Raw genomic sequence first — 19,239 nt, forward strand, 5'->3', positions numbered from 1 at the left:
CTTGTGGGATACTCACAACACAACAAAGAAATCTAAATCTGAGCATCTCCCTTTCCTGTAACAGCCTCATATTTCACCCAGAGTAAAAGCCCAATTCCTAATTAGAGCCCACAAAGCACCAATATTACTTATCCGACCTCATCTTCTGTGGCTCTCCCCTCAACCACACTGGCTTCCTTGCTTATTCTTTAATATGCCAGGCTTGTTCCTAACTTAAGACCTTTACATTGGCTACTCCCTTTATCTGGAACATCCTTTTCCTATATATCCTGGCTAACTCACTTACCCTGTCTGTTTAAACATCACCTTCTCACAACCTATGTAAAATTACAACCTCCCACTCCCCCTTAACCTGATTTATTTTGCCTTTAGCATCTACAGTTGAACCTTGAATAACAAGAAGATTGAACCACACAGGTCCACTTATACACAATTTTTGTCAATAAATCTTTCCTGCCTCCCCTTCCCTCCTCCACCTCTTCTGTCTCTGCCACCCGAGACTGCAAGACCAACCCCTCCTCTTCTTTGTCAGCGTGAAGACAATGAGGATGAAGATCTTTATGATGATCGACATCCATTTAAGGTAGAGCAAATGTATTTTCTCTTCCTTATGATTTTCTTAATAGCATTTCCTCTAACTTACTTTATTATAAGAATATAGTATATAATACATAGTATGTTATCAGTAAGGCTTCTGGTCAACAGTAGGCTATTAGAAGTATTTTTGGGGGCAGTTAAGTTTGCACAAGAGTAGGGAGGGTTGGTGCCCCTAACCCCTGCATTGCTCAAGGGTCAACTGGATCGCTTACCTTCTAACAAACCATTTAATTAACTCTGTAACTGCTTATTGTATTAGCCTTTTCAATCTCCTTCTGCTGGCTCCTCCATAAAAACTTAATTAAATTAACTCACTAAATTAAAAACTTAAATTTTTTTGGCCTGTTTTTCCCTGTTAGAATATAGACACTCCATGGCAGTAGGATTTTTTGTTTACTGATCTATTCTTCTTTCCTATTTAGAATAACAACTAGCATATAGTAGATACTTAGTAAGATCTGAAGGAAAACAATTTTTTTTTTTTTTTTTTTTTTTTTTGAGACGGAGTCTCTCGCTCTGTAGCCCAGGCTGGAGTGCAGTGGCCGGATCTCAGCTCACTGCAAGCTCCGCCTCCCGGGTTCACGCCATTCTCCGGCCTCAGCCTCCCGAGTAGCTGGGACTACAGGCGCCCGCCACCTCGCCCGGCTATTTTTTTTTTGTATTTCTTAGTAGAGACGGGGTTTCACCGTGTTAGCCAGGATGGTCTCGATCTCCTGACCTCGTGATCCGCCCATCTCGGCCTCCCAAAGTGCTGGGATTACAGGCTTGATCCACAGCAACAGTAAAAAAAAAAAAAAACTTTTTTTTTATTTAACATAATATCACAGAAATACACATATGCATATCCTGCATAAAAACTCACCTCTACAATCTTCTCTCTGTTTTTGGTTGGGTTCATAGGAGGTTCTGTGAGTAAGATTTTACAATTTCTGGTATCTATATTAAGTTTCTCTGGTCCAAATGTGTAGTCCCACAGGTGTTTCATGTCATCCCAATTTCGTACTATGCCATTTTCCATAGGGTAGTTAACTTCTAACATTGATCGTAATTCACTTGCCTCATCTCCAACCATAAGATCCTAGAAAATTATGTCAAAGCTGTAGATCAAAGTTTTGCATATTTTAAGAAAACTGGGGAATAATTAATTTTAATCTTTCTGGCACTTGCAAAATAAAGCTTTTTATTCCACAAGTTAGAAAATCTTTTCTATCAAGAACAATGTCTTAGAAAGTTTAATCATGGGTAATAAATTTTTATGTACAACGTGGTTTAAATCAATAAATTGACCTTACCTTTAACACAAATGTTTCCAAAAGAAGAGCATTAGCACAAATAAACCCCACATTTTCATATTTTGGAGGGTTTTGTATGAGGTTTCATCTGTTTCTTTTGCTCAATTGTTCAAAAAATAAGGCCTGTGATATGTGAAATAGTACATCAGGGGGAAAAAAACTTGTAGAAAAATGCTCAATGCATGCAGCACAATTCTTTGCACTAAATATCAAAATGATAAATGTAAGTACTATAAAGCATAATGAAAGAAGCAAAAAAAAAATGATTCTTTATTACTCTATAATAATGCATACATACACCAACGAACTTATAAATGGCACAAACTTCTATCTACATATGCCTGAATTAGAATTTAAACTGTTTCTACATATGCCTCACCAAGGTGAATGAAAATCTGTAGAGTTATAAAAAAATTAAGATATAGGCAAACAACCTATCCTTTAAAATCATCTCCTGAGCAACACTTTCAAGTTTAAAGTACAATATTGGAAAACTACACCATCACACATGAAGCATAATACTCACAAGTCTTGTCTCCAATGAGAGCATACTTAAGATGATCCACATTTGAAAGTCACATTTTGTATACATAATAAGGCTAAGGACGTCCTAGCATTTAGATTTATTTTTAGAAAACAGCTAGTCAACATGTTAAATAATATTAATTTCTACATATGTTGATAAATTCAATAAAACACAACTAGTATCAGAAGCAGATACTTGCTACAATACATTAAGTTTTAATTATGGAGAGACAAAAAAAAAAAAGCAGCAGCAAAATTAACACAAGATTATTTTTCTGAGACTGAGTCTCGCTCTATTGCCTAGGCTAGAGTGCAGTGGCGTGATCTCAGCTCACTACAACCTCCTCCTCCCAGGTCCAAGCGATTCTCCTGCCTCAGCCTCCCGAGTAGCTGGGATTACAGGCACCTGCCACCACGCCTGGCTAATTTTTGTATTTTTAGTAGAGATGGGGTTTCACCATGTTGGCCAGGCTGGTCTCAAACTCCTGACCTCAAGTGATTCACCCATCTCAGCCTCCCAAAGTGTTGGGATTACAGGCATGAGTCACCGCGCCTGGCCAACATGAGATGTTTTAAAATGAAGGCTTAAAAATACATGTTTTTTTTAAAAAAAGGCAGGGCGCGGTGGCTCAAGCCTGTAATCCCAGCACTTTGGGAGGCCAAGACGGGCGGATCACGAGGTCAAGAGATCGAGACCATCCTGGCTAACACGGTGAAACCCCCGTCTCTATTAAAAAAAATACAAAAAACGCCTGTAATCCCAGCACTTTGGGAGGCCGAGACATGCGGATCACGAGGTCAGGAGATCGAGACCATCCTGGCTAACACGGTGAAACCCCGTCTCTACTAAAAAATACAAAAAACTAGCCAGGCAAGGTGGCGGTCACCTGTAGTCCCAGCTACTCGGGAGGCTGAGGCAGGAGAATGGCGTGAACCCGGGAGGCGGAGCTTGCCGTGAGCCGAGATCTGGCCACTGCACTCCAGCCTGGGTGACAGAGCGAGACTCTGTCTCAAAAAAAAAAAAAAAAAAAAAAAAAAAAAAAAAACTAGCCGGGCGAGGTGGCGGGCACCTGTAGTCCCAGCTACTCAGGAGGCTGAGGCAGGAGATCGGCGTGAACCCGGGAGGCGGAGCTTGCAGTGAGCTGAGATCCGGCCACTGCACTCCAGCCTGGGTGACAGAGCGAGACTCCGTCTCAAAAAAAAAAAAAAAAAAAAAAAAAAAAAAAAAATCAGAGATGAAACCAAGATGAGGACTCTAACAAAAAAACAAACAGATCTCTGGAAAATCCACTAAAAGCAACATCAAAAACTACAACAAAGTTAAAAACAGATGCTAGAAATGTTCAATAAAAATGTCTGTTGCAATTTCTGATGAAGTTAATTTAACATAACTTACTAACTTATTACTCAAAGTTCTGAAATATTAAATGTTTAGACTCTTTTTTTTTTTTTTTTTTAGATTGGGTCTCACTCTGTCACCCAAGCTGAAGTGCAGTGGTGCCATTATGGCTCACCACAGCCTCAACTTCCGCAGGCTCAGGTGATCCTCCCACCTCAGCCTCCCACGTAGCTGGGACTACAGGTTACATGCCCAGCTAATTCTTGTAGTTTTAGGGGTTTCACCATGTTTCCCAGGCTGGTCTTGAACTCCTGGGCTCAGGAGATCAGCCCACCTCAGCCTCCCAAAGTGCTAGGATTACAGGCATGACTCACCACGCCCAACCAACTGTTTAGATTCTTCTATGAGGAATATGCAAAACAGAAAATCTGTATTTGTGAATTCTAGTTAATAACATGCACATGTTGAAGTATACTGGTATCTGCAACTTACTTTGAAATCCATTAAAAAACAAGATGCAATGATGAATGAATAGATGAACAGATATGTAATAAATCAATATGATATATATTAATGTCAGAATCTAGGTGATGGATATACAAGTTTCATTGTAAAATCATTTCAGTATTGCTATGTTTTCTTAATACTGCTTAATAAAATGTTAGGAGTGAAATCTATACCTGTAATTATATATACTATTTTTGTTACTAACTTTCCTCTACATCCTTTTTTGTGTTGTACAATATAACAGATTAGTTAGGTAATATAATCAGTATTATTTCAATCAATTTGAAATAAGTCTGATCTGATTTCAACAGAAATTTACTTTTTATTTAACGTACGAATAGGGGCTTACATTTACATGACCCAATGCCAACTCTAAATAAATGCCTCATGTATCGACTTCTAGGACCACACATACTATAAAGGATTAACTGAAAGAAATGTTTAGAAATGAATATCCTTGCCTTCCTTAGAACAAAGAGGACATTTAAAACGGAGTATTAACTTATTTAAGAAGTACAAAGTTTGACTATTCAAGCTATCCAATTAAAAAATTTTCATATCTAAAATTTTAAACAAAAAATCCTACTAAGTGTTATATAACTTGCCTTCATCACTCAGAACCAAGTTATAAGTGATCAGATCAGACCTCAGGTATTAACCACCTGCCCCACCACTGAACATCACCTAACTGAAAGAATGAAAAAAATCACAGTAACTGAGATGCTGTTTCAAAGGTATTTATACTTCATGAAAAGTGGGTAGTAGGGATTATATTTGCCAAGAATCATTTTGAACAATGTCACCTCGTATTAGAATACAAGTAAACTCAAGTTCAAAAGCACAATTAAATCCCTAGAAGAAAACTCCACTGAAAACATTTGTTTGTTTGATTGTTCAATTAACTAATAGAGGTAGGGTCTTGCTCTGTCGCCCAGGCTGGAGTGCAGTGGCCCTGTCATCACCCACTGCAGCCTCAAACTTCTGGGCTCAAGCGATACTCCTGCCTTAACCTGCCAAGTAGCTAGGGAGGCACATATTACTATACCTGGTTACTTTTTTAAAAACTTTCTGTAGAGACAGGGTCTTGCCATGTTGCCTAGGCTGGTCTTGAACTTCTGGGCTCAAGGTATCCTCCCACCTAGTCCTGCCAAAGTGCTGGGATTAGAGGCATGAACCATCTCACTAGGTCAAAAACTTCTGTTAAAATAAGCCTACACCGTTCTCTACAAGCACACCCTTTCCTTTTCTTTTTTTGAGATGGAGTCTCACTCTGTTGCCCAGGCTGGAGTGCAGCGGCGCGATCTCAGCTTACCGCAACCTCTGCCTCCTGGGTTCAAGCGATTCTCCTGCCTCAGCCTCCTGAGTAGCTGGAATTACAGGCACGCGCCACCACACCTGGCTAATTTTTGTATTTTTAGTAGAGAAAAATTGAACTCCTGACCTTGTGATCCACCCGCCTGGGCCTCCCAAAGTGCTGGGATTACAGGCACGAGCCACTGTGCCCAGCAAGCACACATTTTCTTAATCTCATTAGAATATTAACACAAATATATGATCTTTTATTTATGATAAATTTCCTCTTTTAAATGGTTTTGTTTATTCAAAACAAAACTTCACAAAGTTACTATTACTAGTTAAAATATATTGTATTAGAAGTGCCTGATTTTTGTCAGAGATTCTTACAAACAATATTAAAAACAAACCTGAAAAGTGTCTACTACAGAAGCACTTACACTATCACAGAAAAATACAACGAAAGAGTTAAATGTCTGAGATAAGCCCAGCAAGCTTTTAGTTGAAAAGAAAAAGGCACTGCACAATGTTATTTATTTGGGGGGGGAAATCTGTCGTTTATAGAAAAGCTTTACCTTTTTCTTATTTAACCTCAGATAACCTTGTGAAATCTGCTCATCAGTAAGGATGATATGGAAAGAATTCTCTTTTTTCTATCTATGGTTCGTTTACATATTAAGATTTTACTCCGTTTATTAAGTACACATCTGATACCATACTAGATGCAAATATATATACAGGCTATGACAGTCAATGTTCAATTTAACACTGGTCAATAAAGTGAATTTATTCAAATGCAACAACTTCACTTGAATTTTCTGGATCACACATATCCAAATAAAGTCATTTTATTTCTAATATGCACAACACATTCCATTTTAACTATAACATTCATCTACAAGAAAAACAAGGAAAACAATTCAAAACTATGTTAGTAATTAGTTCTTGTTTGGTCCATTGTACGCAATCAGGAAAGTATAGGACTTAATTAGTTGCTATCAAATTGAAGCAATGAAAAAGGTTAAAAATCAAAGTATTTAAAATAAAAATATGGAATAACCCCCCCTCCCCACTACTAAAGGGACACAAAACAACAACTACTGTCCCATCAAGCAAAAGTGGAAAACAAACAGAGCATGTGTGTAACCTCACTTACCATCTTTTTGTTATTCTACTTCAACGGGTCAAGAAAGGTGAAGAGAGAGAAGGTAGAAGTAAGAGTCAGAAAAGGCCTAAATAAAATCCTCACTGAAATGTTTAAACATACAAGCAATAGAGACAATTAGGTTGAGGTCAGATGCAGTACTACTATATTTAATGGAGTTAATAATTAGGGCCAAATTAACAAGGACAGTTATTCCTGAATGCAAATTAACTCATTAAACGATTTAAATTTCCATTTTTTAGTCTACCACATTTTAGCTAACAAGACACAAAAAGTATAAGTCAAAATACTAAGCACAGGAATTCCAAAAAGTAAGCTTCTTTAATTCATTACTGAATTTAAGAACTTTAATTAAGAAAAATAAATGATAACAGCAAAGGTCTAGCTGAGTAGGCATAGAGTCAGATAGCTCAGGGTTGTTTTTCCAAGCTCTAATGTTCAAGTTAAATTTATTTGACATAGCTATCTTTTGCTGTTTTCTACTGGAAGAACAATTTAACTTGATAGGCTTACAAGATTGCACAGAGTGAACAGAATTGAGCCAATAGAATACAGAATGACAAACCATACAAGCAAATACTGCTAGGGAATTCCTTGGCAAAAATGTTTTATTAGCATATTGACAAATTTGATTTTTATCACTTGGCCTTAAAAACGAAGAACGTGGGCATGAAGAGATGTGTAGTTATTTGTGCCTATGTTGGAAAATAAAAATGGCTATACAAGGTATTTCTTCACACCTCAAAAATTTCATTGTCCCTCAGTATATAGCCATTCTTTAAAAACCTGACACTGAATAAAAAGTATAGCCTTCAACTTCATTAAACATTTATCCTTATCACTATTATTAGCTAATTTCAAGTCAAAGTTCATTTAAGATAGAATTCATTCAGAATGAAAGGAGTTCACAATAAGCAAATAAGGAATCCCACAAATATTCCAAAAGCTCCTTAAAAAGGAAAAACTTATATTGAGTGTCCCATTTTATTTTTTTTGTTAACAGGAGAGGCCAGAATAATTCACTACTTTAACTCTTTAAAAATAAACTAACACAGAACCCAAGTTTCAGCTTGTATTTTTATTCACTGTGTAACTCAACTCTCTATCCCAAAAGCAGAAAGCTACATGCAAATCTCTACCATCTATTACCAACTTCCTACATCAAACAAATGTCCCAAAGAGATATACTCTAATGCATATTTCAAATGACTCATAACCTTACACTGAAGGCTTGCTAAAGACTATCCAGATAGGACCAACAATGGTAGCGTGTTCACAAACAATTCACTAAAAAAACCCCTAAATTCTACTGCATTCTGTATAACTTGATCCCTCAGTCAACTGAAGAACTTAAAGCCAATTGGTGACCACTGTCCTCTGACTGTTCTCTTTCTTCTCAAATATTCTAACTCCCACTTGATTTCTGATCCCTTTAATATGGGAGAAAAATCTATCATCTTTTCATGTAGTCTTTCATGTTAAATACAGCGAGTAGGCAGTGAAAACTTTCCTTCCTCTACATGGTAAAGTATATAATGCAAGGCCAAATAAAGGCTCGCATGACTTCCTTCTGCACATTATGGAAATAAGTTGTATTAATGAAAAGAGGAATCAATGAGAGTTACACCCTGTGTTTTCCTAAATGGCTACATAAAAAAGTAGAGGGATCAGGCCATAAAAACATGAAGAGAAAAAGTCTAAGGTGCCAAAGAGACACTCACATACAATGACAAATATATGGAATTGAAAGACATAAAAATACCAGGCCGATTTCTTTTAAAAATCATATTATGTACATAATAGGACTTAAGTCACTAACACAGTGTTTCACATTAATGTAACACACTTAAGTATTTTACTCCAACAAGTAATGGCATCAAGCCATACATAAACAAAAGCAGATGAAATTAACTTCAATTTTTGTGCACCTGTTCAGGTGTTGATATAAATTAAAAAGATGAGAACTTCTGCCCTCCCCTTTGCTTTTTATGGCAACATATTTTAAAACTACTTAAAAGAACTGTTAAACTACTTTTATAAGAACACTTCACATGTCTTGATTATCATTTATCAATAAATAAAACATTACCTTGATTTCAATGTTTCCCACTTTGGTGGTTGATCTGATAATAGGTCTTCCAACCAAAGCTGGGAAGATGTGTTCTGGAAAGTTAGAGCCTGCATATCCACACTTCACAAACTGGAATGAAACAGTAAAATAAAAGTGGGTTAGCATCAGGGTATTTACTATATTTTAAGACAGCATCTGAAAAATATCACTTTGCATTTATATAACATTTTAAACTTTTGGTGCTTTCAGTCCACCCAAAGTAGCCACTCAATCTGTTGCAACCTCTCCACTTTACTTCTTTCATGGCACTGACTACTTCCAGGGTTCATGTTTATTTACTGCTAAATTAGTGCCTAAGTCCCCTCACTAGAGCAAAAGCCTCATAAGAGCAGGGAGCTAAGCTGAGCAGTTCGTGCTGGAATCCGATACCTATCAGAGATCCTGGCACAGTACTCACTCCAGAAGTATCTGTGGGATGGACAAATTTGCTGAACAAATGCTAAGTTGTTTTTGTTTTTGTTTTGAGGTGGAGTTTCACTCTTGCTGCCCAGGCTGAAGTGCAATGGCATGATCTGGGTTCACTGCAACCTCCGTCTCCTGAGTTCAAGTGATTCTCCTGCCTCAGCCTCCCAAGTAGCTGGGATTACAGGCATGTGCCACCAAGCCCAGCTAATTTTGTATTTTCAGTAGAGACGGGGTTTCTCCATGTTGGTCAGGCTGGTCTCAAACTCCCAACCTTGGGTGATCCGCCCGCCTAGGCGTCCCAAAGTGCTGGGATTACAGGCGTTGAGCCACCATGCCCAGTCAAATGCTAAGTATTTTTAAAAAGAGAAATGTGAGAAAATGAACAGAACTAAAGTTTCAATTCTGAAGCAGACTTTCATTAATTTTGGGCAAATCGCTTAGACAATGTCATTTTCCAAAATGGGAAAACTAAGTATCATTTAAACTAATATCATGATACTATGAAAATAAACATTTATTAGGCATTTTTGGCTATTTGTTTATTTTTAGACGGAGTTTCACTCTTGTTGTCCAGGCTGGAGTGCAGTGGCGTGATCTCAGCTCACTGCAACCTCAGACTCCCGGGTCCAAGCAATTCTTCTGCCTTAGCCTCCCAAGTAGCTGGGATTACAGGCACCCACCACCATGCCAACTAATTTTTGCGTTTTTAGTAGAGACAGGGTTTCACCATGTTGGCCAGGTTGGTCTCGAACTCCTGACCTCAGGTGATCTGCCCACCTTGGCCTCACAAAGTGCTGAGATTGCAGGAGTTGAGTCACCATGCCTGGCTAGCTATTCACATTTTTATATTTAGATAAATGTATTTAGTAATACCAGGTAACATAATTTCATTTTCAGTGTACTGCTCCGAGGAGAACATATCATCGATGGTGATAAAACTTCCATTTTATACATAAGAAACTGATATTCTAGGGGATTTAACTACAGTAAAACTTAAGAGAGAATCAAGCTTTTAATATTTTTTTAATTTAAAAAATATTTAAAATTTAGAGTTCGGGTCTCGTATGTTGCCTAGGCTGGAGCGCAGTGGCACAAGTGCAGCTCACTGTGGCCTCTAACTCCTGGGCTCAAGTGATGCTCCCGCCTCAGCCTCCCAAGTAGCTGGGACTACAGGTATATGCCACCAGGCCCAAATAAGTTTTTATTTTTATTATTTTTTTTTGAGACAAGAGTCTCACTCTGTCGCCCAGGCTGGAGTGCAGTGGCTCCATCTCAGTTCACTGCAACCTCCACCCCCCAGGTTCAAGTGATTCTCGTGCCCCAACCTTTTGAGTAGCTGGGACTACAGGTGTATCCCACCATGCCCAGGTCATTTTTTTTTTTTTTACCTTAATCCATCAAGATAGCAAAAATCGCACTATTTCACATTACTTCAAGTGTGAAAGCATTAACAGTTATAATAACAAGAACTAAAATAATTGGCTGGGAGTGGTGGCTCACACCTGTAATCCCGGCACTTTAGGAAGCCAAAGGGGGTGGATAACTTGGGCCCAGGAGTTTGAGACCAGCCTGAAACTACACAGCAAAACCCCCTTTCTACAAAAAATACAAAAATTAGCCAGGCATAGTGACACACACCTGTAGCCCCAGAAACTTGGGAGGCTGAGGTGGGAGGATCACCTGAGCCCGGGGAGGTCGAGGCTACGTTGATCCATGGATTGTACCACTGCACTCCAGCCTAGGCAACAGAGTGTGAGACCCTGTTTGGGAAAAAAAAAAAAAAAATGGCTGAGTGTGGGTGCTCACGCCTGTAATCCCAGCACTTTGGGAGTTTGGGAGGCCGAGGCAGGTGGATCCCTTGAGGTCAGGAATTCGAAACCAGCTTGGCCAATATGGTGAAACCCCATCTCTACTAAAACTATAAAATTGGCTGGGCGTGGCGGTGCATACCTATAATCCCAGCTACTCGGGAGGCTGAGGCAGAAGAATCGCTTGAACCCAGGAGGTGGAGGTTGCAGTGAGCCGAGATTATATGAATGCACTCCAGCCTAGGCGACACAGTGAGACTCTGCCTCAAAAACAATAATAAAATAAAATAATTAAAAAAAAAAATTATACTGGCTACTCTGGGCACACTGCCTATAGGGTAGCCCTGCTCTGCAAGAAGCAGTAAAGAAAAAATAAAAATTATAATTTTAAAGTTATATTATTTTTCGTAGAGACAGGGGTCTCACTGTTGCTCAGGCTGGTCTTGAACTCCCAGCCTCAAGCAATCCTCCCACCTTTACCTCCAAAAGTGCTGGGATTATAGGCATCAGCCACAGTGCCTGACCCCAATTTTTCAATAATATAAAACTGACAATCTGATTACTTCTGCAAATAATAATAATAATTAGTATTTTTAAAAAATCAAGGCCGGGCGCAGTGCTCACGTCTATAATCCCAGCATCTTGTGATCCCAGCTACTGGGGAGGCTGAGGCAGAAGAACTGCTTGAACCCGGGAGATGGAGGCTGCAGTAAGACAAGATCACGCCACTGCACTCCAGCCTGGGCAACACGAGACTCTGTCTTAAAAAAACAAACAACAAAACACTAAACCATGATGTGATACAATACAAAGAAAACATTATTTTCTAAACTATCATTTGGTATCATTGGTATCATCTTAATCCTTGAAATTCCTCCTCCATGTCAATCATTTTAAGACTTGGTGACTTTGTTCTTTCATTGTGTGCAGTAAGGCTGTGTTTAAGAAATAGATTTTACCATATATAGTTTCCTCTTCATAGCAGTGTGGTTTAAACTAGTTCCCTTACTTCCCACTGAGTCATCAAATGGTTAAGAATATGAACAGTATAATATTCTTTCAAGCAAAAATGAAAAATTCTGTCTGCATCTGCTCTAAAAGTACATTTTTTTCTCTTCCAAAAAATAAAAATAATAACCTGGGATTTATAAAGCCCCATTTCGGCTTATTTAATATTTATTTTTCCCTTACTAATTTTATCTCATGGTACTGATGTTATTTAGTACGTTAACTGCACAGTGACAGTTCTGATCTTAGGCCACCAAAAGATTTATTCTACTTACTCCAAAGCATTTTGCAAGATGAAATCAAATTTGATTTTGGTTTGTTTCTGTTTCAAACACTCCTAAATTCAACATATAAAGTAGCAGAAGCCTGATAAAGCAGGCCACAATCAGCTACAAATGTCAATTACATAAATGCGAATGCAGTTATTCTAGCACTATAAGCTTCTCTGTACGACTGGACCTTATTAAGCACTATGCCAGCAACATAGCAAGCACTAGGGAAACCTTCATTTTGTTGGTGATCTAACTCACTGCTGATGAAATCACCCTAGTCTGGTAACAAGACAAACACCACCAGGGGCCTGGGCCTAGCTCATGAAGAGGACCTAAACCTAGAGTTTCACAGACCTCCAGATTTTCACCTATCGCCCAAGTGGCTTGATTTCAGAAGGAGGTTTGAATGGTTAAAAACCACATAAACTACTGGATCAAATGAGTTTTCCTCCTCTGGGCAATCCTGCTGAGACACTGGTCAAGCTAGGAGATAGAAAATCGAGCAGGACCAACATCGGGCTCATGATCGTAAGGACACACTTGTTTCCAGGCAAGCTTGTCCAACCCATGGCCCAAGGGCTGCATGAGATCCAACACAATTTCATAAACTTTCTTAAAACATTTTTTTGGCGATTTTTTCAGTTCATCAGCTATTGTTAGTGTATTTTACGTGTGGCCCAAGACAATTCTTTCAATGTGGCCCAGGGAAGCCAAAAGACTGGACACTCCTGTCCTAGAATACTTAATTTGGGTCTGCCGGAGGGGTTAAAAAAAACATCAATTTTTCAAAAAGCTTGTAAGTTTATTTTTATTTTTTATTAGCTATGGGGTCTTGTTGTATTAACCCAGGCTGGTCTCAAACTCTTGGCCTCAAGAAATCCTCTCACCTCGGCCTCCCAAAATGCTGGAGATACAGGCATGAGGAACCACATCAGCCAGCCTACAATTTTATTTATTTATTTATTTATTTATTTTCTGAGACGGAGTCTCGCTCTGTCGCCCAGGCTGGAGTGCAGTGGCCGGATCTCAGCTCACTGCAAGCTCCACCTCCTGGGTTTATGTCATTCTCCTGCCTCAACCTCCCGAGTCTCGCCCGGCTAGTTTTTTGTATTTTTTAGTAGAGACGGGGTTTCACCGTGTTAGCCAGGATGGTCTCAATCTCCTGACCTCGTGATCCGCCCATCTCAGCCTCCCAAAGTGCTGGGATTACAGGCTTGAGCCACCGTGCCCGGCCCAGCCTACAATTTTAAAACCTAAGGCATGTAAGGAGCAAATGAAAACACCTTAGGGTAACAACTATTTCCATAAATTTTTCAAAATTACATGTGAATATCCTCTTTAATATTTAATTATAAAGCAATCATTATAACTTCAGGTACCTGAATAAAATCAAGATGACTATTCACGTCTACAAATGGTAAGAAACAGAATACACAATTTAAGTGGTTCCTAGTCCTCTACATACTCAGAACTATTACAGCATTCCTGTTACATGATTCATGTATTTTATCAGCACTGTTTCTTCATTTGAAACCAATCAGGTCCACACAAAATCTGAATAAAATTTTAAAATAACTAGAAGCATAAGAACAAATAAATTTTTATTTGAATTAACTACACTCACTTTTTTCATTTATATGACAGGAACTGATCATTTGTCTTAAGGAAAAGGATCTTAAAAATATGGATTAGACACCAGACTAACCAATAACATATTACAATCAGCTTTCTTTTTGTGTGTGTGACAGAGTCTCACTCTGTTGCCCAGGCTGGAGTGCAGTGGCGCGATCTTGGCTCACTGCAACCTCCGCCTCCCAGGTTCAAGCAATTCTGCCTCAGCCTCTCAAGTAGCTGGGATTACAGGCAACAGCCACCATGCCCAGCTAATTTTTGTATTTTTAGTAGACACAGGGTTTCACCATGATAGCCAGGCTGGTCTCAAACTCCTGACCTCAAGTGATAATCCTGCCTCGGCCTCCCAAAGTGCTGGGATTACAGGAATGAGCCACCATGCCCAGCCTAAAATCAGCTTTCCAATGTTAGCTAACTAATGGAATAGTAACATAACATTAGCTTCTGACAGCAGGGTGCAGTGGCTCAAGCCTGTAATCCTGGCACTTTAGGAGGCTGAGGTGGGCAGATCTCTTAAGCCCAGGAGTTTAAGACTAGCCTGGGTAACACAGAGAGAACCAGTCTCTACAAAATAAAAAATTAGCTGGGTGTGGTGGCACAAGCCTGTAGTCCCAGCTACTCGGGAGGCTGAAGCAGAATCACTGGAGCCCAGGAGGCAGAGGTTGCAGAGAGCCGAGATCACGCCACTGCTCTCCAGCCTGGGCAATAGAGCAAGATCCTGTGTCAAAAAAAAAAAAAAAAAAACTCAGCTTACAGTTAACATTCCCATTCTAATTTAATATTTAAAAACTCATATATACGACAAATACAGGGCTCATTGCCTCAAACCCCTAAAAGAGGAAGAATTCATTAAAATATAACTGGCTTGACTTTCTAAAAAGAGTATCTGACACAATTACAAAACAAAAAATTTTAAATTCAATTTTTAAAGTTTTGAATTTATTTAGGGGCCAGTTTGAGACTATAGTGGAAACCAGGCTAATAATTTTTTAAAAAGCACCTTTAACTGAATTTTAACTGCACATGTAACATGTGTTTATAGTTAATTTAAATATAGTTTAATAACACATGCTTTGTTCAAATAAAGAACATTTTTCCAATAATTCAGAAAGGTCATGAAGTCCTCCCCATCTTCCCTCACTCCCTTATCCTTTGTCTCACAGGTAACCATTATGAACATTTCTTATGTATCCCTCCAAAAACTTTATATGCAGATACAGGTTTGTGGACATACATCTTTAATAAGGAACATACACTTAAACTGAATCATTTTAAAACCTTTTTCAACTTAATGAATCTTAGACATGTTTCCATAGCAATGGATCTGCCTTTTTAAAAGTATTACATTCTTAAAAACCGCCCCATTAATATGTTTTGTTTGTTTGTTTTTGAGAGGAGTCTTGCTCTGTCACCCAGGCTGGAGTGGCACCATCTTGGCTCACTGCAACCTCCCCCTAACGGGTTCAAGTGATTCTCCTGCCTCAGCCTCCCGAGTAGCTGAGATTACTGGGATTACAGGCACCCACCAACATGCCTGGCTAATTTTTGCATTTTTAGTAGACACGGGGTTTCACCATGTTGGCCAGGCTGGTCTCCAACTCCTGAACTCAGGTGATCCGCCCGCCTAGACCTCCCAAAGTGCTGGGATTAAAGGCATGAGCCACCGCATCTGGCCTCATTGTATGTTAACACTCTTTTTACTCTAGTCCATTTCTAACACAGTTCAGATGAAGCTAACATAATTATTGCTTGTAAAATTCTGTAACAAATCTAATCATAGGCAGTATTATGGCAGTAAATACCAGCTCTTTTCTCCCTCAACAATTCAGATTCCAAAGTGTTTTGTTCAAGTAAAACGTACTTTAATTCATACATCATATGTATGAGAGGGAGGAGAGAAAAGTCACAAAATGTTGCAACATCAAAATGGTTAGAAATCACTAAAGAAGTCATCCAGAATAAGTAATATTTCCATCTTCTAATTTGCTGACTTTGCTATCCGAAATACATTTTTTTTTTTTTTTTTTTTTGAGACGGAGTCTCGCTCTGTAGCCCAGGCTGGAGTGCTGTGGCCGGATCTCAGCTCACTGCAAGCTCCGCCTCCCGGGTTTACGCCATTCTCCTGCCTCAGCCTCCGAGTAGCTGGGATTACAGGCGCCCGCCACCTCGCCCGGCTAGTTTTTTGTATTTTTTAGTAGAGACGGGGTTTCACTGGGTTAGCCAGGATGGTCTCGATCTCCTGACCTTGTGATCCACCCGTCTCGGCCTCCCAAAGTGCTGGGATTACAGGCTTGAGTCACCGCGCCCGGCCCGAAATACATTTTTTTAAAATCTGGCAAGACAAGAGGTTTGAATGAAACAACTTTTTTTTTTTTTTTTAATTGAGACGGAGTTTCACTCTTATCGCCCAGGCTGGAGTGCAGTGCCACTTCCTGGCTTCAAGCGATTCTCCTGCCTCAGCCTCCCAAGTAGCTGGGATTACAAGCATGCGCCACCACGCCCAGCTAGTTTTTGTATTTTTAGTAGACCGGGGTTTCACCACGTTGACCAGGCTGGTCTCGAACTCCTAACATCAGGTGATCCGCCCGCCTGGGCCTCCCAAAGTGCTGGGATTACAGAAACAATTTTCAAATAGTTTATAAATCAGTGCCTTAGTCAGATTTTACAATTTTTGAATCTTAAAGGTTAACATTACCTGTATTCTGAAACGAAAGGTGAAAAAGGGCCTGGGGGTAGGATAACCAACACTAATTAACTTCCCCTAAGGCCAGTGCAATTAACAGTCTTGTGGGGTCCTAGGTCACCCAAAACCACCCAATGGAACAGGCTGGTCTCGGCGGGCCTGCACCTGGGCCAAATCACCAGTATGCAGAACAAAAAGTGAACGATGCGCTGCCAATCTGGACCCCTTCCCTCGAAAAAAACTAAAAGCCCAACACACACAGCGAAAGGGCTGAGGTCCACACTCCATGACAGCACTTCCCTTTTTTTTTTTCTTTAAAGTAAACCCGCTTCCTGCTTCTCGTTCGGTATATCTTCAACTATACAGGAAGAGGAAGGCCTCTAGGTCTTTCTCCGTTTTACACACCGGCGGCCCTGGGGAAAAGAGCCCTTCTCGGAACACACAAACCGAGCCTTTTACCCCTCCGTCCGCTATAGCCCAATTGCCCCCGCTTGAGCGCGAAGCCGATCCCCGCCGGGCGGCCAGTAGGCTCTGCGTCCAGTGCCGGTCTCGCCAGCCGGAAAGTTGCGGGGGTGGCAGGCTAAACGGGCGGCAGGCTCAGGGGAGACCAGGGTAAGACCGGCTCGCTCCCACGCCCGCGGAGGTGGGAGGCACCGCCCCGCGCCCCTTCGCCCAGAGAGCCGGGAGGTGCAGCCCAGGAGGCCGAGGGCCCGCGCGCCCGCTGCTCGTCCCCGCCCGCGTCTGTGGCCGCCAAGGCCTCCTCGCCCGGCGCTTACCCCGGTGCCGTTGTCGCACACCACCACCTTCCTGCCCTGGCTGTCCATCGTTCGCCCAGGGGAGAGCCGCTGCCGCCGCACAACCTACAGCCGCCGCCGCCCGGCCGTTTTCTCTTCTTCCTCCTTCGTCTTCCCAGCCCCTCCTTCGGCCCAACTTTTCTCCCCCGACCGGAAGTCGCCGCCCGGCTCCGCCCGTCATTTAGCTGAATGTCTGCACGAAAAGGGTGGGACGGGCGGGCAGCGCGACTGGCAGCGGTGAGCTCCAATTAAAGATGGAGGAGCGTCGAGGTCCCTCCCGCAGCTCCGCTTCCGGCTCGCCTGTCCTGGTAGCTACCCAGCCGGGTTCTTTGCGGCTTCTAGTTCCCGGCGCTTTGCCGGGCGTTAATGGCGGCCAACGTTGCAGGTGCTGCGGCTTTCTCCCTAAAGTGTCACAGGAGCTAAGGGCGCCGCTTAACGAAGTGCAGAAGACGCAGGCAGGTGAAGGACACCGATTCTGCTGCGGCAGTGGAATGTGGCGGAGAAACCGGCGGGTAGGGCGGGGAGCAAGCCTGGTGGCCCTAGCGGACCCCACCATTCCACAGGGCTTGGTGTGTCATTGCTTCTGGGCCTTTTCCGCGGACAGAACTGGGATGGATACACACATGCTTATTTGAAATCATGCGTTTGTTCCATACTCCAATGTCAGCCCACCCCTTCTTTGCCCAAGTTGCTCTGTGGTCAAGCGAACGAGAGCAGGTGCCTGCATTTCCAGCCTCGTGGCCCACCGCCTCCTTCTTCCAGTAGTCCCATGTTGCTTCACACCTCTTCAGTACATGTACTTCTGTGAACCCAGAGCCTTGGCTTTGAAATCAGACAACCCCAGTTTCAAACGTGGCGCTGCCAATCACGAGTTTTGTGATTTTGGCATACCCCTGTCTGCATGGGGATAATAAGTTCTATCTCCATAGGTGTGGTGAGGATAAAATTCTATGCATAGAGGAAATGTTCATTCAGTGGTAGCTATTTCTAATTCTGTTCTTCTGAACGTATGATTCTATCTACGATGCCTCATTTTTTTTTTCCTTTTTAATCAATTGGCAAACTTGTGCTCTGAGACCCAGCTTGTCACATCTCTGATGACGGCTGATATCCTCAGGATGTTCCTTACTTCCTTTCTCGCTATTACTTTACTATGAATATATGAATAACGTGTTTATTACATGCAACAAATATTTATTAGATGAATGACATTAAAATTCACCTTTAAAATGCCATCCTTTATGAGAGGTGAGAACTAGAACTTTTCCTTCGACATGGCTGTACATGTTCAACAACTAGAATGAAACAGGGATCATGAACCCTCAATCCAGTATTCTTTTTATAATATAGCTGCCTGCCAGTTTTCACTGTTCTTTTATTAGACCAGTGATTTTCAAACTTTTTTAAAGGCATAGAGTGCTTTATTCAAATTTAATCTTATGTGGAACCCTCAACACATAAATATCAAAATAAAAATAAAGCTGCCATTGTTGTAGTTGGAAGTTTGAGAGGTTAGACTAGGTCTCAGAGGAACATTTCTTCCCTTTGCCTGCTTTAACAGTCAGAGAAGTACCTCAGCCAGCAGAAAAATTTATCTGTTTATAAATTCCTTGAGTATAGAGTCCATATCTTATTTTTTTGGCCTCCAATGCTAGTGCTGTGCAATTTTCTTGAAAGTACATTTTATTGGTCTCAGCAAATTGAACTCAAGCATTTCTGTGTTCTTTTACTTTTCCCCTTTGTGGAATTAAATGGATTGCTAATTTGTATTTTTAAAGAAAGAACATG

The 19,239-nt window shown here is 40.8% G+C and overlaps 1 protein-coding gene across 1 annotated transcript in view; it reads right to left on the reverse strand.

Annotated features, from left to right (window-relative positions):
- Positions 1 to 18,779, reverse strand: part of ACTR2 (actin related protein 2) — a 42,079-nt gene extending 23,300 nt beyond the window's left edge. The window contains exons 1-3 of the mRNA XM_050754827.1: positions 17,434 to 18,779; positions 8,808 to 8,918; positions 1,460 to 1,675 (exon numbers count right to left, since the gene is read on the reverse strand). Of these exons, the coding sequence (XP_050610784.1) occupies positions 1,460 to 1,675; positions 8,808 to 8,918; positions 17,434 to 17,481 (375 nt within the window). The 5' untranslated portion in view covers positions 17,482 to 18,779. The remainder of the gene's footprint in view (positions 1 to 1,459; positions 1,676 to 8,807; positions 8,919 to 17,433) is intronic.
- Between the last annotated feature and the right edge of the window lie 460 nt (positions 18,780 to 19,239).

Source organism: Macaca thibetana, chromosome 13 (genome assembly GCF_024542745.1).
Source record: "Macaca thibetana thibetana isolate TM-01 chromosome 13, ASM2454274v1, whole genome shotgun sequence".
NCBI lineage: Eukaryota > Metazoa > Chordata > Mammalia > Primates > Cercopithecidae > Macaca > Macaca thibetana.